General features: G+C 36.8%; 2 protein-coding genes and 1 long non-coding RNA gene across 3 annotated transcripts; 1 reads left to right on the top strand and 2 right to left on the bottom strand.

Moving 5' to 3' along the window:
- Nucleotides 1-10,745: 10,745 nt before the first annotated feature.
- LOC116001319 (zinc finger BED domain-containing protein RICESLEEPER 2-like) lies at nucleotides 10,746-12,276 on the bottom strand. Its single transcript, XM_031241204.1, has 4 exons — nucleotides 12,154-12,276; nucleotides 11,733-12,082; nucleotides 10,821-11,588; nucleotides 10,746-10,770 (listed from the first exon to the last, which is right to left on the bottom strand). Exons 1-4 carry the CDS (start codon nucleotides 12,274-12,276, stop codon nucleotides 10,746-10,748), a joined length of 1,266 nt encoding a protein of 421 aa, XP_031097064.1.
- A 6,997-nt stretch (nucleotides 12,277-19,273) lies between these two features.
- LOC116001317 (RING-H2 finger protein ATL29-like) lies at nucleotides 19,274-20,399 on the bottom strand. The gene has a single exon (XM_031241203.1). It carries the CDS (start codon nucleotides 20,225-20,227, stop codon nucleotides 19,274-19,276), a length of 954 nt encoding a protein of 317 aa, XP_031097063.1. The 5' UTR covers nucleotides 20,228-20,399.
- A 1,571-nt stretch (nucleotides 20,400-21,970) lies between these two features.
- On the top strand, nucleotides 21,971-24,824 carry LOC116002588. The gene is made up of 4 exons (XR_004094512.1): nucleotides 21,971-22,195; nucleotides 22,308-22,371; nucleotides 23,505-23,622; nucleotides 24,340-24,824. It is a non-coding gene; the product is annotated as an uncharacterized LOC116002588 (long non-coding RNA).
- The last annotated feature ends 749 nt before the right edge of the window (nucleotides 24,825-25,573 follow it).

Here is a 25,573-nt window from a genome sequence, read left to right as displayed (position 1 = left end):
TACAGCAAGATCAATTAGCCTTGGGACATATTCACCAAGGTGTTGATTACTCTATTTTTGGGCAATTAGCTCGTGCTCAAACAGCAAAGCAAGCTTGGGACATCTTAAAGGTGTCACACAAAGGAGTCGATTGGGCACAGAAGTCTAAGTTGCAGTCGTTGAGAAGGTTGTACGATCATTGTGAAATGACCTCTACAGAAACTGTAGATATGCATTTCACTCGTCTTATTGATCAGGTGAATAAGATGAGGTTATATGGAGATACGATTGAAGATGGTTCAGTGGTTGAAAAAGTTCTTCGAACTGTGCTGATGAAGTATGACCATGTGGTGGCTTCAATGACTGAGTCACATAATACCGAGCTCTTGTCAATTGCAGAGCTGAAAGGTATGATAGAAAGTCATATTGACAGGATTGAGTCAAAATCGGAACCACTTGCAGAAGAAGCTTTGAAAAGCCAAATCACTCTTAATATGACTGGCCCTATTCGAAGAGGTGAAGGATCTGGTAGAGGTCGTGGAAGAGAAAGAGGAGGATCTAGAGGAAGAGGACGTGGTAACTCCAACCAAGGAAGAGGTGGAGGTAATACCATACAAGGTAAATTTCCATTTCATTGCTACAATTGTGGCAAGCATGGGCATAAGATTGCAGATTGCTGGTATAATGAGGACAATCGTGGAAATCAAGCAAACATTGCTGAAAAAGTCTGGTGAGAGTTCTGAAACCTTACTTTTGGCCTGTAATAGTTTTTCTACAGATGAAAACATATGGTTCTTGGATACTGGGTGTAATAACCATACGTGTCGGAAGAAAGAATTGTTTTCCGAACTAGATGAATCAATTCGGTCTGAAGTGACATTTGGCAATAAGTCAAAAGTGCCAATTTTGGGAAAATGTAAAATCTCTATTCAATTGAAGGATGATACTCACAATTTTATATCCGATGTGTTCTATGTTCCTGACCTACACCAAAATTTGTTGAGTATGGGGCAGTTGTCAGAAAAAGGATATAAGATAAATATTACACAGGAGTGTTGTACCATTATAGATGCTAAGGGAGTTTTGATTGCAAAGGTAAATATGTCCCAAAATCAACTATTTCCTTTGAAAATCAATCATGCACTTCTTGCTTGCTTTAATTCTGAAATTTGTGATGATAATTTGTTGTGGCATATGCGATTTGGACATTTCTATTTCTCTGGATTTAACTATCTTGCGAAAAAGGAGCTTGTTTATGATTTACCTGTTTTGAATGTCCCTGATCGTATTGTGAGATTTGTTTGATTGGGAAGAAGTATAGAGATCCTTTAATGTGGGCAAGTTAAGGAGAGCTACAAAATAGTTGGAGATTATTCACTCAGACCTATGTTCATTGGAGGTTCCCTCACATGGAAGTTGTAAGTACTTTGTTACTTTCATTGATGATTTCAGTAGGAAAACATGGGTTTACTTTCTGAAGCAAAAGTCTGATGCATGTGATGTTTTCAAACAATGTAAGACTTTTGTTAAAAAGTAGAGTAGTTATGAGATTAAAATCTTGAGAACTGATAGAGGTACATAATATATTGCTTGTGATGATTTTCTGAATGAGAAGGGTATTCAGCACCAGATGACAGCCAGATACACTCCACAACAAAATGAAGTGGCTGAGAGGAAGAATAGATTTATCATGGATATGGTGAGGTGCATGTTGAAATCTAAAAATTTGCCTAAGTCTTTTTGGGTAGAAGCTGTTGCTTGTGCTGTCTATGTATTGAACAGGTGTCCAACAAAAAGTGTTCGTGATAAGACACCTAAGGAAGCTTGGAGTGGGAGAAAACCCTATATAAGAAATCTTAAGGTTTTTGGATGTTTGGCATATGCACATGTGCCAGATCAATTGAGAAAGAAGTTGGATGATAAATGTGAGAACTGTATACTCATTTGTTATAGTGACGCTTCAAAGGCTTATAAACTATACAATCCTTAAACTAAAAAGGTTGTTATAAGTCGTGATGTCACTTTTGATAAATATAGTGCCTGGGATTGGTCAGCTAAAGATGAAAGGTCAATTGTTGTTCCTGTTGTTGAAAATATTGTTGATGAGCAACCGGTTCCAAATAATGTCCAGTCTCCTTCACAACCAGACTTTTTAGTTCGACGATCTCAACGCGAGCGTCAATTACCAGCTCGCTTGTAGGATTATGTTGTGGGTCATGATAATGACCTGTCTGATGAAGAGATTGTTCAATTTGCTCTTTTTGTAGATTGTAACCCTCTATCCTTTGAGGAGGCTGCTACAGAAACTCATTGGCTTAAAGCGATGGATGAGGAGATTCGTGCCATAAAAGAGTCACAAGGGACATGTTTAGTTACATACTTGATAGCATGCAGAAAAGGCTAGCTAACTAGAAAGCAGAGTCCCTAAGCCTTGCAGGTAGGCACGTGTTGGTTCAGGCTTCCTTAGCTAGCATACATGTCTATTCTATGTAGGCCATGGCTATCCATTGAGGAATCTGAAAAGACATTGATCGAATATGTAGGAACTTCCTTTAGGGGAATGCAGAGGAAAGAAAGAAAGTGCACTTGGTCAATTGAAATGAGGTTTGCTCTCCCTGCAATGAAGGCAAGCTTGGGATTCGAAAAGCTAGTGACATGAATGTAGCGTTGTTGGCTAAGCTTGATTAGTAAGTCATAAAATGGCCCGAGAAACTGTGGGTCTAAGCAATGAGGAATAAGTACACTAGAAATGAGAACCTCTTGGAAGCCGTGAGCACTAAAAGAGCCTCTTGGGGGTTAGAAGAGCATTCTAAAGGGAAGCCTGTCGTGGAGCAGGGAACAAGCTGGAAAGTTAGAAATGAGCAGTCTTTGAACTTCTGGATGGACTGGTGGGTGGATCAGAAGCCCATTAGTTTTGCTCTGGAGGAAGATATCACGTCAGATCTTATCAACATGAAGGTGAGTGAGGTGATTTTGGAAGGGAGGATGGGATGTCCCTAAACTAGAAGAGATCATATTGTCTAGAAAGGTGAACGAGATTAGGGCATACTCTTGCTTGGAAAGACTCCGTCTCATGTAAGTTCTCGGTTTCCCTTGCTTTTAAAACCATTGTAGGTGATGATGAAGAAGGCAAAATCCTATCCTGGATTTGGAAACTCAAGTGTGTGGAGAGAGTCAAGATGTTCATTTGGATCGTTGTCAAGGGCATGCTGCTTACAAATGTGGAGCGCAAAAGGAGAGGGATGTTCGAAGACGACGTCTGCCCTAGATGTGGTGAGGAGGAAGAAACCCTTTGGCACATCTTTGTTTTTTATGCTAACTCCTGAGACTACTGGAATAGATGCGTGTTCCCTACTGCCTTCTAATACACCCATATAGGAGATGTAAACGATTGGATCAAGACCAACTGTAGTACACATGAGAGACTTTGGGACCACTCAATTTGGCTCATTTGGAAAGAGAGGAATGATTGGGTTTTCAAGGGGGTTATGAACCCTACTACTGATATGGTCAAGAAATCCACCGTGTTAGCTAAGGAAGCAGAGGATATTTTGGTTAAAGAGGGGGTTGTGGAAGGTTACAAAGCCCACTGGTTGGGTGAATCCTGCCTGCGAGAGGTTAGGTCAAACTCAACACAGATGGGGCTTCAAAAGCAAACTCGGGGCTTGCGAGTGCAGGTGGTCTCGTGTGGGATCACAAGCGAGATTGGGTTATTAGGTTTGTGGCCAAAATAGGGGTTACCACAAGCTTTACGACTGAATTGTGGGGGCTCAAAGAGGGGTTTTGGTTGGTTAAGGATAGAAGGCTGGGAAACTTGGTCATTGAAATGGACTCAGGAGCGGTGATTAAAATCTTGATTGATGATGGGGACAGTGATGACGAGAATGGGGTTCGTATGTGGGAGTGCAGAATTTTGGTTGGGGATTGGGCTCGTGAGATTCTCACATGTGCTTAGGGAGGGGAACAAGTGCGCCGATTGGTTAGCCAATCTTGGGCAACATGGAAACTGGGGAACGACGACAGTGTTTCGAGAAATGTCAGTTGATCTGATTCATCTCCTGCAGGTGGATACTAGGGGAGCAATGACCTTAAGGATGAACTAAGCTCATGGGGCTCGTCCTGTGAACGCACCCAAAAAAATAGAAAAAAGAATCAAATAAGCCTCTTAACTTTACTTGAAAAGTCAATTAGGTCCCTGAACTTTTAAAAAGTGCAATTACATCCTTTAACATGTTAAATTGATGCAATGAAGCCCAAAAATCGATAAATGACCTGGTATTGCATTTCACTTTAGTTCAGGCAATATATCTGGCAAAAATTCGACGATCGACCGTCGCCGGTTGCCATGTCCGTTGGGAATGGCAACCGGCGACAGTATTGCCTAAACTGAAATAACGTGCAATAGCAGGTCATTTACCGGTTTTTGAGTTTCATTGCCTCAATTTAACATGCTAAATGGTGTAAATACACTTTTTAAAAGTTTAGGGATCTAATTTTACTTTTTAAGTAAAGTTTAGGGACTTATTTGACTTTTTAAAATATATATATATATATATATATATGCTCATATGCATATATCCATGCATATCGAAAGTACTAGCTATCTGCTGTCTGCAGAATTATTGATCGATCAGAGGCAAAATAGTTATGGCATTTTCTTATTTGTACTCACAACTGCTAATTAACCCTTTTTCCAACTCATTCAATTCATTCACTCATTGATTTGCGAGATAGAGGGGGACGCGGGGGTGGGGGGTGGGGGGACCAAATATCATTCAATGATTTTGCAATCCATTGCTTTATCATTGATACCTGCATAGCTCATCTGACTCACTGAACATTTTGCCTCCTCACCCTTCACTGTATTCCTTTGACTTGTCCTAACCCACACTCTTTTCCTTTATATTTTTATTCATTCATTTAATTATTCTCATCTCTAAAGTATAGTATTGGGAATTGGAATGATCTATAGAGAGAGAGACATGCTGACATGTATATATGTATATGTGGGAATTGAATGATGCACATACATCCCAGTTTGTATCCCTTCAATTCGTGCTTCATCTTTGAACCAAACTAGGTAGGTGTACTTATAGCATTTTTTTTAATATATCAGAGCAACTCTAATTGTGTTGGTTAGACAATAGAAAATTGGTTATCATGATTCTAAATTTGATTTCTTATTGGAGTTATTGACTAAGGTCACAAGATGATATTCACTTAGAACGCACATTTGAGTAGTAGCTGCATGGAGTTGAGGGCAGAGGCCATATTTAAACTATTAATTAACAACTCAATTGAAAGGTTTGAATTTGATATCTTATTTAATCAAAATTAAGTTCAATTCCTTTTATTTGACCGGCCATAAGTATAATTATCTTTATTATTATGATTTTTCACATTTTTTGTGCTAGGAGTATTATACTCTTCTTATTTTAATTTTGTCATCAAATTTAAAATTTTACAATTTTAGTGTACATATGTATTTTCCTTTTAGTCCGGTGTGTTATCTATTGACAAGTCACTATAATCAAACATTTTGATTGTTTTTGAAGGACAAAGTTGTCGATCCGAACTTTTCAAACATATTCTTTAATGAATCCAAGCTCTAACTTCAACAGTTTTTTACCAAATTAAATATTCTAAGAAGGAATTTGTCAAACTTTATTAAAAAAAAAAATGAAACTTATTGAGAAATTGCACGAAACACTGAGTAAAGGAATGGGGCAGTATATACATACATTTATAGTCTATGGTAGTGGTCACTCTTCTATGTGATAGAGACTATACTTTCTCTTATTACTGCTTCTGTGTCTCTTCCAAGGAAAGTGCTGTCCTTGTCTGCCCGGCATTCAAGGCGGGCTCTCCTCTCTCTCTCTCTCTCTCTCTCTCTCTCTCTCTCTCTCTCTCTCTCTCTCTTCACTTTCTTCACTCTGCCCCAACAACCTTTGCCCTAAACTCTTACTACTACTGTCCATTGGCATCTCACTTTTTTTTTCTTTCAAATAACGTAACAATTTTTAATTTAGTCACAACATATAACTATTAACTTGGCCGTATTTGTGTTGATATTACATACTATTGTACCAATTTACACCAGTATCATTGATATCAAATACAACCATGTAGCATATAATAAATGATATTATACACACGCAGATGATTCTGATAAAAACTTTATACTGATCTCAAAAGTTGATTTTCTCAAGATCAACCGTGTTAAAGCAAATGGAAATTGAAAAAAAAAATATTGTGGCATTTAAATAAATATTTTTAATTTTAAAGTGCATCTACGAATATTACAAAGTTCAATGATCAATAAACAAAAGTGTACCCAGTGATATGTGAAATGTGTACTCTTGAGCACACTTCAAATTTTGAAGCGCATCAATCAATACTACAAAGTGTGCTAATCAACACTACAAAGTGTAATTACCAATAAACAAAGTGCATTCAGTGATATGTGAAGTGCATTTCTCTTGAGTGCTCTTCTACATATCATCGGATGCACGTTGTAGTTGTTGTGTATGTACGATGTACTTTCAAAGTTTGAAATATGGAAAATGCTTTGTTCACCTCCAAGTTTTCCCATCCTACAATCCCTCTGGGCATGGCTTTAAAAGATCTAATTGAAATTTAAAAGATCTAATTGAAATCTTTTAAATGACACCCATATTGATATATCTTTAGTTTTTTAAAAGAGAACATCACCATTTTGGTCTCTCAATTGTTTCCTAACTGTCAATGTAGTCTCTAATATATATTCTGACGGGCCCCACGCCCCCAATCAATAATATTACTATATACATATACATACACACACACACACATATATAGGGAAGGGTTCAAGTGCGAGCAAGGTTTCCCATGTGGTTGTGCGGTTACGCACCTTAAGAATTACAATGGCACATCTTAAGTACACAAACCACGTACTCTAAGCACGCAAACAAAACACCTTAAAAACACAAACCATGCACACCTAAAACTTTAGGCTGATGCACTTTAAGTACACAAATCATACACATAATGTTTTAAAATGGCGCACCTTAGGTTTCAATAACTCACGCACCTTAAGAAGGAAAACAATGCACCTTAAGAAGGAAAATCATGCACCTTGAGCTTTAGGTTCATTCACCTTAAGTTTCAACGCTGGCGTACATTAAGCATACAAACCACGTACCTTAAGAAGGAAAATCACACACCTTAAAGAAGGAAAATTACTCACCTAAAGCTACCGCACCGAAAAAGGTCGTCAACTGCACGAGAATTCATTTATATATATATATATATATATATATATATATCTCTAAAAACATAATAAATGTGAATGAAGGTTATACCCCTCATTTATGTCCGTTTTTTCCATTAAGTTTTTTTGTACATTATGTTATAAAAGTTGTACTACATAATATTTTGGACAATTATACCCTTACCGTTATAACTTTCGTTATCTTTTCCACTTTTGTTACTATGCACATGCATCCACCATATATTTTCTTATCTTCTTCAATAATAATAATTATACACGTTAAATATTAAATTATATGTTAGCTATTTTTTAAAATATAAATATCCAATTTATAAAAATATTTTACATTATTATTATTATTATTATTATTATTTACTATATTAAAATTTAAATAAATTTAAAGTTTTAATATAAAATACTAATATTGGGCACTTATTTTTTGCGGGCAAATTATTGCATGGACCATGGTCCACACAGCTGTGTGGACCAAAAATAAAAAGTACATTATTTTTGTACTGTAGGTACATTATTTGATAGTATATATCAAATAATGTACCTTCAGTATAATGTACCCTAAAATAATGTACCTACAGTACAAAAATAATGTACCTTCAGTACAAAAATAATGTACTTTTTATTTATGGTCCACACATCTGTGTGGACCATAGTCCATGCAATAATGATTGTTTTTTGCGCATCGCGCATAAGAAAAACTAGTATATATATATTACCCACAGTCCGAAGCGCAATATTACAATATGCAAAGGTCCAGACCTTGATCCATGGGAATAATTTGCTGCAATAGTAATTGTGGATCATAAATTAGAACCATGCCTACGGCCCATCTAGCGTAAGTGATTGAGCCCATATATTGGCAGAATGCCTGGATTCGATTAGAATTTGGATTATTAGTTTGAAACCTTGATTAAAAAAAAATAAAAAATAAAGATTTTTTTTCTTTTTATAGATATGATAAAAATAAGATAATTATTTAAAGTGATGAATATGTTAACCAGCTATAACAAATTTAATTCATGTTGTTTTATTTCTCATATATTACTTTTCTTTTGACAGTCTTCATTCTCAACATTAAAATTTGTCCAATCAACATATCCAATTTCTTTTTTTTCAAAATTCCGCATTGGTAGTCTTTCAATCATTTGCACCATTCTCATGCTTGGTCCGACCCATATAGTGAGGGATGAAAATGGTAAATTATGCTATGGGCAAGGTTCATTTTCATAATTTTAAAACTCTATGTTTACAATTTTAGAACTCTATATTCACAATTTTATATCTTAATATACAAAATTACATTACTCAATATTCACAATTTTTGAATTCTATATTCACAATTTGGTTATATAGATTCAAAAATTGTGTTATGTTATTGAATATTGAGTTATAAAATTGTGAATATAGAGTTCTTAAATTGTGAAAAAAAAAATTCTGAAATCGGGAACATAGAATTCTGTAATTGTGAATATAGAGTTTAAAAATTGTGAACGTAGAGCTTAAAAATTGTGAACATGGAGTTCTAAAATTGTGAACATAGAATTCTAAAATTGTAAACATGGACTCCACCTTGCAAGGTGGACCGAGTCCATGACATAACAACCGGATGGAAATAGGTCGGATTGAACCGAACTTTAGAATATTAGGCATGGACCTACTATAGAAATGTAAGACCTGAGCTTGTATGTAGGTTATTTTTTAGCCTCAAGTTTGAGCCTATAATTGGCATGATATGCCATGAAGCCTGTTTAAAACCCTTTTTTTTTTTTTGAAAACGTTTAAAAGCTTATTTAATATGTAGGTTATTAATTTTTTTAAAGTATATTTAATACCCGTATGCCTCAATAAAAATTAGTGACAACAGTGACAAAGAAAGAAAATTTACGAATTTACTTGGACAACGGTCAAGAATCGTTGCCTCGTAGTCACAGGGAGAGAGTGGGATCAGAGAGACAAATTTACAAAATTAATATCTAGAATTGAGTTTTTTTTTAGGGTTAGGATTTGGGGTGTGTGTGTGTGTGTGTGTGTGTATTGAAGGTCAAACCTTGTATACATAGGCAAATTATTGTGTGGACTATGAATATAAGGTATATTTTTAATATACTAAAAGTATATTATTTTGTACTGAATGTACATTATTTGGTACTATATAAAATTAGGGGTGAGCAAACGGTCGGTCGGTTAAATAACCGACCGAATAACCGAATAACCGACCGCGATTTTTGTCAACCGTAACCGACCGAAACCGACCGAATGTAAAGCTATGACCGACCGAAAACCGACCGTCGGTTATCGGTCGGTTTCGGTCAGTTACCAAATAACCGAAAATAGTCAAAATCACAAAGTCAAACAAAAAAAATTACATAAGCATCATGTTTAGTCACTCCACTGCCAAGATTGGTATCCTAATATCCAAATTAATAAACCACAATGGCATACTGCCCACCGCCTAACACAAGAAGCCACTGCCAAAGTCCAAAGTCCAACCTCCAAACTCACAACTCACAAACATATTACAGAAATAGTCCAAAGTCCAAACACCAACATTCAACACATTAATTTAAAACAAAATTACAAACAAACTACATAAAATAGTTGATGAAAGATTGATGAACATTCTGCCAAATCCTTTGAACTTTTGAAGATTGAAAAACAGTCCATAAAAATGCAAGCTTCAAATCCTTAAAATCTTCAATTCCTTCAAAATTCAAACCTATCAAATGAAATGTAATAAAGTTCGCAAAATATTGATTCCTTCAAAATATCAACTATCAAGTTAGCATTTTACCTTAAGATAGTAGAACTTTTCCAACTTCTATTGATCAATCACGGGCTCCAAACTAATCTTTGAAAATTCTAAAATCAAATCAAATAATTTAAAAATAATTAGATAAAGATCAATAAGAAATAATAAGTTTATAACTTAATATTTTAACACAAAAAATAAGAAGCAAAGAAAGATATACCCAAGTCAACTTTATCAATCTCTCCCGTTTCGTACTCAATTTCACCATCAATTGAGTCTTCAGTTTCATTTCTTAGCCAATCTTGAGCACAAATGAGAGCTTGTACAACTCTAGGAGTTAAAGAACTCCTATAACTATCAAGAACTCGACCACCTGTGCTGAACACTGATTCAGAAGCAACAGTGGAAATAGGTATAGCCAATACATCGCGAGCTAAGCTTGAAAGAATGGGAAGTCTATGAGCATTTGTTTTCCACCAATTAAGTATATCAAACTCATCATCCTCACCACCATTCTCAAGTTGTTCAATAATGTACTTATCCAACTCTGTGATCTGATTAGCACAACCAATTTCTTCCAAATACTTCATGAATTCCTTATTAACAGCTTTTTGTTTCCCTTTCTTTGGAGGTTGAGGTATAGAAGGCATGTCTTCACTTACAATCTCATTTGATTGAAAAGTCTCAACTACTAAAGAAGAAGAAGATTCATGCAACCTCTTGTATTCATTAAACAAATCCATCATCACTTGTCTAAGCTTTTTGGACAATATAGAGGCTTCATCATTTGAATACATCATTTTGAAACAAAAATCAGCATACACATACTTTCTCCTAGGGTCAAGCACAGTTGCAACATACAACAACATATTCATTTTGTCCACATTTCCCCAATACTTGTCAAATTTATCTTTCATTCTTTGTGCCATTGAACTAAAATGTGAATCCCGACTCTTTATCCAATCACGCAAAATAGAATACACTTCACATATTTCTGGAAAATAAGTATTTGAAGTAACATACAATGAGCCTGAAACTTTCACAGTAAGATCATAGAAATGACCCAAAAACATGCACAACCTCCTAACATTTTCCCAACCATCATGGTCCGTAATTCCTTCACTATTCAAAAGGTCATGACCATAATGTGGATCAAGCTCCTCAAATCTCTCAAAGGCTCTCTCAAACTTTTGTGCTGAATCCAACATAAGATAAGTAGAATTCCACCTAGTGCATACATCTAAGCTTAACAAAGCCTTGGATTGAATTTTCTCCATTTGAATACATTCTTTAAACTTTTGCAATCTAGATGGTGATTGTCTCACATATCTCACTGCCCCTCTAACACGACAAATTGATTCATTATTTTCCTTCAAAGCATCATTCACAGCCAAATTAACAATGTGAGCAATGCATCTCATGTGAAGAAATTTCCCATCTAAAATCGAACTACCCAAATTATTGAACTTCTTCCTCAAATACCCCGTAGCAACATCATTTGAACTAGCATTGTCTACTGTTATAGTAAAAACATTATCAAGTCCCCAATCCCGCAAACATTTCTCAATTGCCTTACCAATATCTTCTCCCTTATGACTAGAAATTGGACAAAAATTAAGTATTCTTTTGTGCAATTTCCATTCATTATCAATATAATGCAATGTAAGACACATATAATTCACTCTTTGCAATGATGTCCAACTATCAGTGGTAAGAGAAACTCTAGCACAAGAAGATTACAAAATGTTGGACACATTTTTCTTTTCATCCAAATAAATCTTGTAACAATCTCTAGCAACAGTCCATCTAGATGGCATACGAAACCTAGGACAAGCAGTAAACATGCATTTTCTAAACCCCTTTGCTTCCACAAACCTAAAAGGCAATTCATCAATTATGATCATTTCAGCCACAGACTTTCTAATTGCAGTTGCATCAAATTTCCCAAAACTTAAAGACTCTCCTTCTGATGAAGGGGCAATTAGTTCGGTTTGTGTAGGGTCGGTACTACTATAGGGACATTTTGGGCAGCTTTTAATGTGAGCTTTTAAAGAACTTGTGCCATTCAATTTAGTGTCAGCATGAAGTTCCTTTGCACAATAATTACACCTAGCTTTTTTTTATGTGCCTCATTTTCAAATTTGGTAAAATGATCCCATACCTCAGATTTTGTCCGACTAATTTTTCGTTTCTTTGACTTAGAGGCACCGGGTGTTTTACTACTTGCATGTGCATCAACGCTAACCCCTTCATTTTGGATTGCTTCATCTTCATAATCAGACATCTCAGTTGAGTGTGTTGACATTCACAACAATCTGTGAAATGTATAAAGTATAATTAATGAATTAGTACAACAATTAAATATTTAAAACAATTAGCACAACAATATAACACACTGGGCAGTGGGGGTACTGGCTGGCAGTTTAAAAAAAATAACAAAACAAAACTAGGCACTGGAACTAAAAAAAAATTATAAATTTACATACTCAATTAAACATTTAAACATATAAATTACATATGTAATATTAACAATATAATGACTTATTCATAAAAAAATTTACTTTATAAAATATTAACAGAAAAAATTAAAAAACAGAGTAATGGTCACTGGAAGTAAAAACAAAATTATAAATTTACCTACTCAATTAAACATGTAAATTACATATGTAATATTAATAATAGAATGACTTATTCATAAAAAAAACACTTTATAAAATATTAACAGGACAAAAAAATTGAGCACTGGTCACTGAAAATAAAAAAAATTATAAATTTATCTACTCAATTAAACATTTAAACATGTAATAACATATATACTATTAACAATAGAATGAGTTATTCATAAAAAAAATACACTTAATACACATAATTAAAAATTAACAGAAAAAAAAATTAAAAATTTTACCTGGACTGGACACTGTCGGACGACGGACACTTGGAGACTCGGAGAGTAGTCGGAGTCTCGGTCCTGACTGGGTACAAGCCGGAAAGTGGTGCTGTGGTGCTGTGGTCTGTGGAAGTCGAATGCCAAACACCCAGACCAGCAGACCGTGGAAGTCGAGTGGAAGTCGTCCGTGGAACAGCGTGGTCGCGTGGAGACGGGGGATTACAGATTATGAGAACATGGAGAACGGAGAAAATGAGTGGAGAGTGGAGACGATGAGACCGTGAGGGCGTGACTCGTGAGATGTGGTGTGGACTGTGGAGGCGTGGAGTGAAGTCAGTGAACTGTGAAGTCTGGAATTCTAGAAATCTGAAATCTGAATTAGGTTTTAGGGTTGGGCACTTGGGCTAATAGAGTAATGGGTTAGTGCCTAGTGGGCTACTGGACTAAGGCTGAGAGCAGAATGGGCTAACATATATAATAATATAAAAAATATATATATATATTACCGATAACCGACCCCAATAACCGTCTAATGACCGAAAAACCGAAAAACCGAAATTTTTTTAAACTTAATAACCGTAACCGACCGATAACCGATTTTTTCGATCGGTTCGGTTATCGGTTGGCGGTCGGTTAACCGATATTTTGCTCACCCCTATATAAAATAATGTACTTTCAGTACACAAATAATGTACTTTATGTACACAAATAAAAGAATCCCCATATAGCCCTACGGAAGAAAAAAAAAAAGAAAAAAAAAGAGAGATCCTCAAAGGTTAAAGTGACGAAATGTGCTGAATCATCACAAGCACCCGAGTCTTCATCTGATCACGAAGAGAAGACAAGGGAAAAGAGGGCTGAATCAAAGAAAAGAAAGGCTAAACAATTGAAACGACCGAAGAAGAAAACAAAAAGGGCTCAACCAGAACAGGTTTTGCAAACCGAATCAACTGTTGTTTTACCAACAGTGGAGGATCATGGCCGAACTCTTATTGATGAAAGAGCAAGAGTTCTTCCACCTCCCTTGGATTTTAGCCGCGAAGACAGTGATGAGGACGACCAGTTGCCTCTCACTAGATTTATGAAGCCAAAGACTTCACCCTCAAAGCCTTCTCAACCCGAGCCAATATCATCTGAACCTCAAGTGCCAGAAATCACTCCTGAACCATTGGTGACCGAACTCTTGGCACCTGTGATCCCCACTTCTGAAAATCAAACCCTTGCAATAGTGCCACACCAATCTCACGAAAACTCATATTCAAGCTCCACTTGGATAGAAGAAGACTCTGAGGGTGAAGATGTTGGTAAAGAGCGACCTGCTTACAGAGAAATACCTGCATTTATCTGAAGACAAATTGTGGAAAGACTACATCCGCAAGTGGCAACAGTATTACTTGCGAGGTATGAGGTTCAACCCCTAGCTTTTCTACCTTATACTTCCACTATTCATATTGAGGAAATCCCCTCAACTCATGAGGAAATTCAAACTCCATTTCCTGAGCCATCACAAGAAGTTGCTTTACTGTTTGACGATATAACTCGTCAAGTCAATGCTGATGCTGCCTTGGCTCAGCAATTGGCTCACGAGGAGTTAACTGAAATTGTTGCTGATCAAGCTGAGGCACTCTCAGATATGCCTTCTCATGAAGAAATCCTCCGACGAGAGCTTGTCAGGATGTATAATTGACAAGAGTGGAGAATGTCTAGCTTACGGGTCATTGCTAGCACCATCAATGAAATGGCAGAGGAAGAAGAATGGGCACTAGATTGGATGCGGACAAGATCTGTTTTCGATGCCACCAGACCCGAACAAATTGAAAGAGTCTTTGCCGAAAAACTAAAGGGAAGAACAGTTCGTTTCGGCAAGACTGTTGATCTGAATGTTGGCTATCGGACCCCTCGAAAATGCCGAATGATTGAGGATATGCAAATTGCAAAATACACAACATTTCAAGAGCTCAGTTTGAGATACGAGATCTACGTCCAGATATTGGACCGAGTGATCAGCCCGAAGACATAAACGATGAAGAAGACTTACATTTGAAACCTGATGGCAAGTGTAGGGATGACTCAACCATTCCTGGAAAGAAGGATGATGATGATGATGACAATAATGATCCTTCTGGAAATTTCATTCCTCCTCCTACAGATGCTACAAAGAATGATGATTCTGGTAAATCTTTCGAACTCTTCCAGCTCTCACAACTCGGATGACAGACATGACGGCAGAGAAGAAAAGTCGAAGTAAAGTTTGCTTGAACCTAGTTGCCTCTGATCGACGAAAACATGATCACCTCTTCCTTGAACCTAGTTGATGTTGAAGTAAAGTCGTATCCTGACTACACTCAAGATGAAAATTTGGAAGCATCTTATAGTGCCAGTCACAAGGATTCGCCTTTACAAAAGGAGTCATCCGATGACTTGCCGATGGATTCAGCTGATCATCATGATCTTGCCTTGGTACAAGGTGGAAATCTGGAAGCACCTCCCAACGAGACTCATGCTGATCCAGCCGAAGCCTCAAAGAGTTCTAACTCATCTGAGGTAATTGTTAACACTGCTTCTGCTTTTTCTTCCCTAATGAATGTTATACATGGCATTGCAAGGACTCAGGATACTCACTTCAAATCCATCAATGATTCAATTGCCAAAATCAAAAAGGATATAAGGAAGCAAAAGAAGAAGGCATCCAAATCTACTGTTGATGCAAGGATAATAGCTCTTGAGCAAAATATCGACAACGCTTTCTCAGAAAACTTCATCTCACTTGGATCCTTGAAAGAGTCGTTGGCCGAGATAAAGAGAGTTCAACATGACCTGGTCACAAAGCATGCATTCATCAAAGAACGCCTATATCTCTCTTGCATGAAGCTCGAATATGTGACAGGCAACTAAAACCAAATGGGTACCTATATCTCGGAATACGAATGGACTTTTAAGGAGCTTTAGGTGTGTGTCAATCGATTGAGTAACAAGATTGACTGCCTGATTGAGGTTAATGATGCCAACAAGGGGGAAAAGAGCACCCCGAGTACCTGCAAGGGTAAAGAAATTGTGATTCGAAGAGATGACAAAAATGATGGACCAGGAAGTGGTAATCAAACAAGAGAAGATTTCTTAAATCTTAGAAAGACTCCATCCCCATCTCCATCACCAAAGCGAACACAAGAAACACCCTCCGAAGGACCAAGTGCCAAAATGCCGAAGGGGTAGAAAACCCGAGCACGAGATGGACGAATGATTGAATATGTTCCATATGAGGAAGGGAGTATAGAATTCTACAAAGATTGCAACATTCCACCCTTCTGGAAAGGAAAATCAGTAAAAGACAGAGTCGAGTACATAAAGAATCAAAATGAAAGAATATATGATCAAAGAAAGAAAAATGAAGAGATCTTCAAAATACAACAAGAAGGACAAAAGAGATTTGAAAAATTCTTGAAAGAGCTTGAAAATGCAAACAACATACCAATCACTGCTGAAGATGGATATAAGATGAATGGAATCATTCAAATCATGACTGCAACCGGACAAAGCTTCCTAGATGGAATGAATGCACCAGAATTGATTAAATGGTGGAAGTGGCGAATCATTCTAGGAGACAATCTTGGTGAAGCAACTCAAAACTACCTTGTGCTTAATATCAACAAGAAGTATGCATACAAGATTGAAGGTCTGGATGTACTCAAAGCAAGAAAAGAGATCAATGACATGCTTGAGCTTAAGGAAGCTGAGAATTTGGAGAAGCTGAACAAGAAGAAGACTAGCAAAGATGAGGAGAAAATATGATTTTCATTCCTCTTTTTATTTTTCACTGCTATATTTTGGGTTCATGCGTGTGTGTGTTTTATCTAGAATCTTTACTCCTCGAACATGAATTTTTAACCTCTAACTATTCAACTATGATAATAAAAATCCTTTCTTGGATACAAATAGCCAAATGGTGCGAGTATAGGTGTTGGCATCATAAAAAATGGAGAAATTGTTAGGAACCCCGAGCCATTGATTTTGATGATACCAAAGACCCGAGGAGACCTCCCAATCCTTGTTTTGTCTTTTATTGCCTAGAAGGACGAATCCTTGTCTAAGTCATAGTTGTTAGACAAGTTCTTACATTTCAAGAGTAACTTGTTATCATTTCTGAACAAGACTTCTAGTGAAAGAATTCAAGCCGAAGACTTGAAGATACGAAGAGTTGAAGATTGAAGACACGAAGACTTGAAGAAACGAAGACTGAAGACTGTGAAAGTTTTAGGTCGAAGAATGGAAGGGCCGAACTCTTGAAACCAAACAATCAAAGTTGATTGATTTGAGGAGATAATGGGAGAATGATAAGGTCAATCATTCTCACGAGTACCCAAGGCACTAAACATTCTCTAAGATTTGTCTTGTCCATAGCCTTGAGGTTGGGTATAACCTGAATGTCAAAATGGATCATAGGTAACGATCCCAATGAGCATTAAATGATTGTCTCTTTATGTGAGACAAAAGACAAATTGTCATTGCATAAAAGTGGACAAACGGCTAGAAAGTACTGACATTCTCAAAAGATCAAACTTTACCCATTGGATATTACACACTGGTTAATAGGCATTTGAATTTCAGGTTCCCTCCAACGGATCTGAAATTTCACACCTATAAATACTCTTGCTCCTTTTCTTTTGGACAAGGTTGAAAAAGCGAAAAGGCATTAGCAAGCAAAATATTTTCAGTGTGCAAATATATTCAAAAGCTCAAAATCACGATCCAGATTACAAAGAGATCTTGTGAAGCTTACGTGTTGAATCAAGAAGATCAATCACAAGACTCTCAAGTTGGAGAAACACTTTCAACCATTTCAACCAATCTCTACTTGAAGAAGTAGAAATAGGCGGAGTAGACTTTGAAGAAGTTGAAAAACCTAACCAAACGTGACTGTCGGGCTTAATGATCAAAGAAGCACGTCGTAGAGGAGTTTTTGTACTATTAAGGAGAAAATAGTGCAAACCTTCACAACTTGTGAAGAAGAGTGGAGTAGGCTTCGTTAACAGCCGAACCACTATAAAAACTCTCTCTCTCTCTCTATTTTATTTTACGTACTGCATTGCATATCACACTCAAACCTCTTTTTCATAAGATAAGTTTTGTGCAAAGTGAACTTAAAATTTGGAAGAATCTTTCTTATCCGCTGCGTTTATCTTTGATCAAGTTCATTCCTTTTAAGGGTTTAATCTTGCAAAAAGCTTTAAAAAATACTTGTGAGTCTATTCAACCCCCCCCCCCCCATTCTAGACTCACATCGTTACAACCGGGACCAACACTTGATAGGATTAATTAAAACTTCATTCCATGTGAATTTGACAGCCTATGAATTTAATACTAAACTACAATAACTCCGTGCATTTGTGGAGCTTATCCGTAATTTTAGAAAAAATACTTAAAATCATAATTGTTAAAGTGGGTGTCTCTAGATGTAACTTAGAGTTCCCTCTTCATCCGATCCGCTGGTGTATCTTGATATGGGCATGTCCCTGAAAGTAATGTCACGTCGAAAAATTTGATCCTAATATGGTTGGTGACCTCTGTTGAGTCATTGAAGAAAGTGATATTGAGGAAGTGGTCACTACTTTTATGAAAATAAATCCTACATTACCACATCAGATTAAAATATCACATAGATTTTACATTATTAGCATATTTTAACAGGTTATCATCAAGTAACATGTTAAAAAAATCAATTACACAATTTTTATGAGTTGAAGGGAACGTTTATTAATATGCTGGTCTAATTATTACTTTTTCTTTTTCTTTTCTTTTTTTTTTTTGGTTTACTTATTGTTTGATGACCTATTTAACGTTATTCTTTTCTTTCTTCAAATTCTTTTATTGAAATGATAACTTATTGTATTATTTTTATTTATATAACAACATTCCCGCTTGCAAATTAAAATCCAATGTTTATTAGTCCAAATCAAATTAACATGTATAAAAACTGAAAGTCCAACCATAATCTGCACACTACTCATATGAGACTAATATTCATATTTTGCAAGATGAGACTAATTAATCTAACTGAGTTTTAATTAACCACATTCGAAAAATAATTCCCCTCAAGAGTATTGTTGCATACCTATATATACATTCCAAAAAGAATGTATATGTTTAAATTAAAAGCTAATTGCTAAATTACACAAATAAGAGATGATAGAATCAAAATCTGACTACTACTGTTCTCAATCAATAAATAACATCTCAAAAAGATATGTATATATATGTGTGTGTAAGCACGCATTTCCTAATTAACAGATGTACCTAAGCTATCTTCTCTGTATAAGCAACAAAATTGAGAAATAATGAAAGTATGAATAAAAGAACCTAATAATCTCTAATCTCTTCTCTCAGTGTTTGCATTTAATCAAACCTGACTAAAACCAAAATTTTCTGGGGTGGTCGTCGTCGTTGTTCTATTTTTGTGTTCTCCAAACGCGGTGCAACTTTTGGTTGCATTGTGACCCCTAATAATTTTTGCCCTCACGTGTTCAGGCAATCTCAAAGTAAACCTATCCTCGCCTCCCCTACTCCTACCTAGTGAATGCCCGGTTGAATGAGACCTCGAGAACTTCTCTTCCGTATCATTATCATCGTTAGTATTAAACGTTACAATAGATTCGCGTTGCTTAGTGACAACAGGTGATGACTCCGCGGGTCCCACCCCGCTGGTTCTGGTTCTTTGGTTCTCTTCATTGGTGTTGTTATCGATATTGCTATCTCCTCCTTCGCCCTTTTCGTCATCGTCCTCCTTGATGGTGATGCTATGCATGTCTCCCGGCAGCTCGGTATCGTCTTGGAAGCTGTCCGGCATGGCGTTGCCGGTGGCGGAGAGCGGCGAACAGGGCTCGGTGGTCTTCGCCGGAGAGTCGAGGGCCATGCGGCAGACGGGGCAAGTCTTGTGGGATTCCAGCCAAAGATCAATGCATTCTTGGTGGAAGACGTGATTGCAGGAGGTCAAGAGGCGCAAAACGCTGGCGTCCTCGAACTCCACCAAGCAAATGGCGCATTCTAGCCCATACTGTTCCTTCCGGTAATCCTTCACGGTGGAGTAGGTGAACGTGGGGAAAGATTCGATGATGGAGGGGTCGATCCCCGGGGAATCGACGTTGCCCACGGGACCCACCGGAGCTCCGGCCTGGCTTGCACGCCGGTTTTGCCACAGGGTTGTTATGCAACACTTGCAAAAGACTATGAAGAAAATGCCCAGGAAGAAGAACACGAGGAGGAAGGCTATCAAGAGAAGGGTAACCGGCGGCGGAGAAACATATTCTGATGGTGGCGGTGGCGGTGGCGATGACGCGGCCGACGCAGTAGACATTGGCCGGAAAAAGAAGAGAGTAGTTTGGGTTAAACGAATGAATTTCGATTCGTTAGTTTCTTGGCCGGAAATCAGCAAATCCAGCCCCCGATAGATAATGTGTTTTGTTTTCAACGGACAAGAGAAATGAAAGTGAGAAGAAAGAAATTCAGGAAAAAATTTCTGTCTTTTTGTTTTTATATGCAAGCTATTTTGTTTTTTGCATGCACTGCAAATATTTAATTCTTTTAATAATTTTTTTTTTTATGATGAGTGAGAGTGTTTCATGAGAACGAGTGACGCAAACTCAAAAGAGAGATGGGCATGGCCGAATTTGCATGCATGATGCATAGCAGAGTAATCTGGTTGAGTTGGTTTTGTGGTTTGTGGTTACGAGGAAAATAAGGCATTTTGTATTAATAACCTCAATACCTCAATACCGTTACTTTGTAAAACTTCTTCACATATTGACATATTGCATGATAAGTTTGTACCTTAAAATGTGTTATATATAATTTACAAAAATATGCATGTTAATTTCAAGATTTGGTAAAAATTTTGAAAGTAATTAAAGCCTTTCATTTAACTAGTAGCAATTTCGTGCTATTTAAATCCTTTTAAAACATGGTATTTATAAGTAAGTGTCTTACCGTTCATGTTCTGAACGGTTAGGAGATCCGAAAGGAAGGTAAATTGTGAGATTTGCCTTAATTAGTCTACAAGCCTCCAAATACATACTATGTGTGTGCGTGTATCCTTGCGAAACCAAAAGAAAATCATTAGTAAAAATAACAAAAACCTAAAGTTCTTAATATAAATTGGGTAAGTACCCGACCCGAAACCACAAGCACTAACTTGAAGACAGACAAACAGGCACATGGAGAAATCAAACGGCCACCCGTTACACAAGCGTGACACATTGAAGAGGACTTACTCCAACAACTCCTCGGTGTTATTATCCACACTTAGTAGTTAGTACAGACATTAAGCAGCCGTTACGTTCACAGAAGAGTTGTTGCACTCATAAGTACAAAAGAAGAACCCTATTGTAGAAGTGGAGGAGGCAAACTATTACGCACAAACACTACTATACTGAAATCACTCATTATACTGAACTATTGTACTTCACGTCTTCACTAATACTAAAATATACATTGGTGTGGTGTTCTTGTTGAGAGTTGGGATCAAATCTCAGGCAAGCTCTGCATATTACATAATACTAGCTTATCATTGGAGATGTTGGATCTGGATCTAGCAGTTCCCATAATTCTCGTCACATGAACCATGGCAACACCTCTGGTGATCACAATGATGATCTCCGCCAGCGCCACAACGACAATCATAGTGGAGGGCAGCAATCCCAAGGCACGGGTACCATCTATGGACCCCATGCTACAGTCTGGGCCATTTAGCAGGCAGCAACAGCTTTAGCCCAAGTGGTGTCGGAGATTCAAGGTCAAGTACCCCAAGTATCCGCGCGGAAAGATAAATAAAGAGAAAAAGGACCCAGCTTCTATGTCGTGGTACGACTCATCGGTCGGCCGTTTCCATGCCCGCCATGATACGGTGGGGCAAGAAGGTTGCTATCCAGCAGAGAGATCGTGGGCACAGCCAAAGTCAGCCACCAGGATCCATATCAAGATGAGCAGTCACAACCCACCTAACCGCTGACTTTGCCAATCAAACAAATTGGAAAATACTCATTTGGCCATTTTACCTATTTTTAACTAGACCAATTAAAAAATGCCATTTATGTAAAAAAGACCCTAATTCCGAATCTGAAACCCACTTCCCTCTCCCTCCATCGGAAAAAGTGGCGCTTCTACTGTTTTTCTCCGATCGGCCATTGACTGAGAAGACGTTGACAGGGAAGACCAATAAGAGGAAGTAACGGCCACCTACCGCCATTGATTTCTGCATTGAGTCCTCCATTGATATTGCCGCTACGCCACCTCTCACCGCCATATACGAGGAAGCAACGGCCACCAGGTTCTCTCTTTGCATGTGTGTATAAATATGGACAATTAGGCTCGTAGATGAGTTGTTCATGTTTTGATTGAATGTAATTTTTCTTCGTCTTTCTACGAAAATCATACTGCAGAAGGGTGTTGATTCATCATTGGTGGCAGCTAGACGTGGATAGCATATATATCGCCCATGATAAGGTTCTCAGTACCGCCCTCTTCCCAAAAATTGCATTGATGATGTTATTTCAAAAAGTATCTGTTTTGCTTTTGATAGCTTTTCTGTTATCGTGGATATGAGCTGTTTGATATGTTATATATTTGGAGATCATAAGCTAAAGTTTAAATAACTTGATATGTTATGAATGGCATTAGATCTTAATTAATAAATTTAATGCTATTTGCTTTGAAATACGGAAGAAAGATCTGGCAATGAATCTTAGATGGTCTATACATATGCTTTTACTACAACCTGCTTATTTTATTAAATTCATTTATTTTCTTTAAATTTTTTGTTGGAGGTTTTGAGCTGGATGCTGGAATGAGGCCCGTGTTTATTTGAGTATTAGGCTAGTTAATCTGAGAATAACTTCCGAATCTTAAGAGAGATGTTTAGTGAAAGATTGGTGGTGAACTCTCTGTGTAGTCTTCAGCAATTGTTCATATTTCATTTTTGTTCATCTCTTGTAAGAGTATAGTTCACTAGTTCATATTGCTTATATTCTATACCTGGTGAAAATATAGTTCACTAGTTAATCTTCTCTCCCAAACAAAGGTACAAGGAGAACACCTTTTTTCAGTTTCTTAACAGAATTTTTTATTATTTATTTATTTTTTGTTTGTTTTTTTTAAGTTGAGATGCTATGTGTTACACTGCAGCATAATTAGTTTCTGTATTTTGGCTAAGATAATGCTTTGGAAATGTGGATGTGAAGTTTCACCATGACTGACTCTCTTTGTATACTTAAGGCTGAACCATGTATTGTGAAGTTTCCCACTTAGCAGGAGTTCTTGGGCATGTGCTTAGTTCAATTCCTTTGTTTTATTAGAGATCTAGATTGTTAATTATCTATTAATTAACAATCTGTATTCTAATTGGTGATGTATAAGATAGATGAAATGTGGGCTTCTTGTTTTATATTAAAACCTTTTTCTCCATCTATAGATAAGAGTGTTATGATAAGGAAGTCTTGTTATTTTCTTGATTTTATTATGCATGAACGGTTAATTGGGATTTACAAAGTTTGCTTTAACATTTTGACAATTACTCTTTTACAAGGGTGGGCGTTATAGATTTTAATGAACTGGCATTTTTAAAATTCATGCTTCTCCAGGATAAAGCAACTGAATCATCCTTGAAGAATAATACAACTTCAGCTTCTCCATTGAACTTGGCTGCATATTCTCAAGCCGTTAATCACTGCGACTGCAGTAACTGCATGAATTCTTGAGGTATTGGGATTTTTTTTTAAAAATAAAACTTCTACTGTATGGATTTGCCAGCATAGTTGCTTAAGATAAATCATCAACAGTGAAAAAAATTGGAAATGAAATTCCTTTCTTTCTTAAACTTCCTTCTTAGTTAAAACATGCTTTTGAGTGTCATCAGTTTCCATTCAATTAGACTGTTGATCCCCTTTATCCTTGCTAACTCCTTTCCAGTGGGCCCACCGCCCATGTATGTACTTTTACTTATCACTTATTAGAACCATTTTTGTATCTGTTTCTATAATACATGTGGCCTTCAAGTCATGAAGGATATAAAACTTGCTTTTAAATAAATAAATAAATACACACACACACACACACACACACACAACACATACAGTGATAAATGTGATGATAAAGTTATTTTTTTCCTTTTGATGCAAACTATAGAACGCGTAGCACTTATAAAATGAAATTATTTGCGGCGGTTATAGAATTGCCACTAAAATCATAAGGTTATCTTATCCAAAATATTTAGTGGTGGTTGGCTGAACCATCACAAAATGTTGCAGCAGTTTCCAACTGTCACTAAAAGTTGCGCTGAACCACCACTAAGTAATTGTTTGGAAATGGTTGCGGATTGGAAACACATTTTGTAATAGTTCTGAAGAATCGCTGCAGAATCACCTTACAATGCACATATAGGCAACAGTTTTTAACTACTGTGAAATATTCTAGCAGGGGTTTAAAACCACTGGGAAGCTAAAAAAAATCGCCATGAAGTACCCAGTTTCCAGTAGTGCTTAAGTTAGAGGTCTCAAATTGTGTTGACAAGATATGTGAAACCTTGTTTGCAACTGATGTGCACCCAAATCAGTGGATCCTTTACTTGCGTAGAAAAGGCAATCAACACAAGGATGGAAAACAAGCAAATCAAGCTACAGATTTGGGAAAGCAAGCAAATCAAGCAGCAAAGATATAGATCATAAATCTGGGGATTCAGCAGAAAATCAGTTTCACAATTTATTCCATTTACTATATTTTAGCATTACATTATAGTATAAGTTGTAATCTCTTCCTTAGGAAGAGGCATCGAATAATCTATCTAGCAAACATAGTTCTCTGTAGCTGGGCAAGGATTGGAATTCTTGCTCGAGGTTTTCAATTGGCATCCTTGTTCTTATTTCTTCTGATTCGATAAAAGCAGTTAACTTCTTTCCCTCTTCTCTGCTTCTTTACTCTAACAGCAACCCTATTCATATACTGCAGTTCTAAGAGTTTGTCCTGCACTGTTGTTGTGACATTTTGTTTCATAAGGTACTTTAGTTTCTGATGATAGTTTTTATGACAAGTGTCATGCCTTATACAGTGTCTGAGTATCTCCACTTGTCAATTGCAACAACTTCAATTGGAAATTCCTTTTCAGAATACATAGTAAGCTAGCATCAGCTTCCAATATAAAAATGTATGCAAAGAGTGCTCAAGCCATTGTATGTTTAAAAGCTTAAACAGCATCCTCAGCTTCTTGTGTCCTCTAAAATGTGCCCTTTTTTCCAATATATTAATTAATGGCATACTAATTGTTGGCTCTTGGACCCATGGATACTAGATATTAGCACTTATAAGTTAGTTAATAGATTAGGTTATTAGATTAAATAGGGTAACGAACAAAGTATAATGCAACTGCCAAGGACTTCTTTGGTATATTAAGTTAGTTTGCTAAGGCTAAAAAATTACAAGCATTTGATGAGCCCACAATTCAACAGAGTAACTGTTCCATTGTTGGAAATTCCTTGTCTAGGTTCTAACTTCTAAGGTCAAGTATTTATATAATTATAGTTAGTTGTTTCCTAGCTAGCTACACCCAGTGAGGTGAGAGAGCTTATGGTCAAGTATGGAGGGTACAAGTTTGATTTGGCACTGTTCCACTTTCTCATTCCAAACCCACGATCCTCATTGTGTTGGGCTGTCGACT

Source organism: Ipomoea triloba, chromosome 13, assembly GCF_003576645.1.
Source record: "Ipomoea triloba cultivar NCNSP0323 chromosome 13, ASM357664v1".
In the NCBI taxonomy this organism is placed as follows: Eukaryota; Viridiplantae; Streptophyta; class Magnoliopsida; order Solanales; family Convolvulaceae; genus Ipomoea; species Ipomoea triloba.
Note: the sequence above shows the minus strand (reverse complement) of the source record. Positions and strands in the feature narration are given on the sequence as shown.

Coding starts and splice junctions, on each gene's coding strand:
- LOC116001319 (XM_031241204.1), bottom strand. CDS start 12,276: ATGTCTGATTATGAAGATGAAGCAATCCAAAATGAAGGGGTTAGCGTT. Junction 11,589..11,732: donor AAAAATGTGTCCAACATTTT/GTAATCTTCTTG, acceptor TCCAATTTCTAG/TCATAAGGGAGAAGATATTG. Junction 10,771..10,820: donor GTGCTTGACCCTAGGAGAAA/GTATGTGTATGC, acceptor CAAATGATGAAG/CCTCTATATTGTCCAAAAAG.
- LOC116001317 (XM_031241203.1), bottom strand. CDS start 20,227: ATGTCTACTGCGTCGGCCGCGTCATCGCCACCGCCACCGCCACCATCA.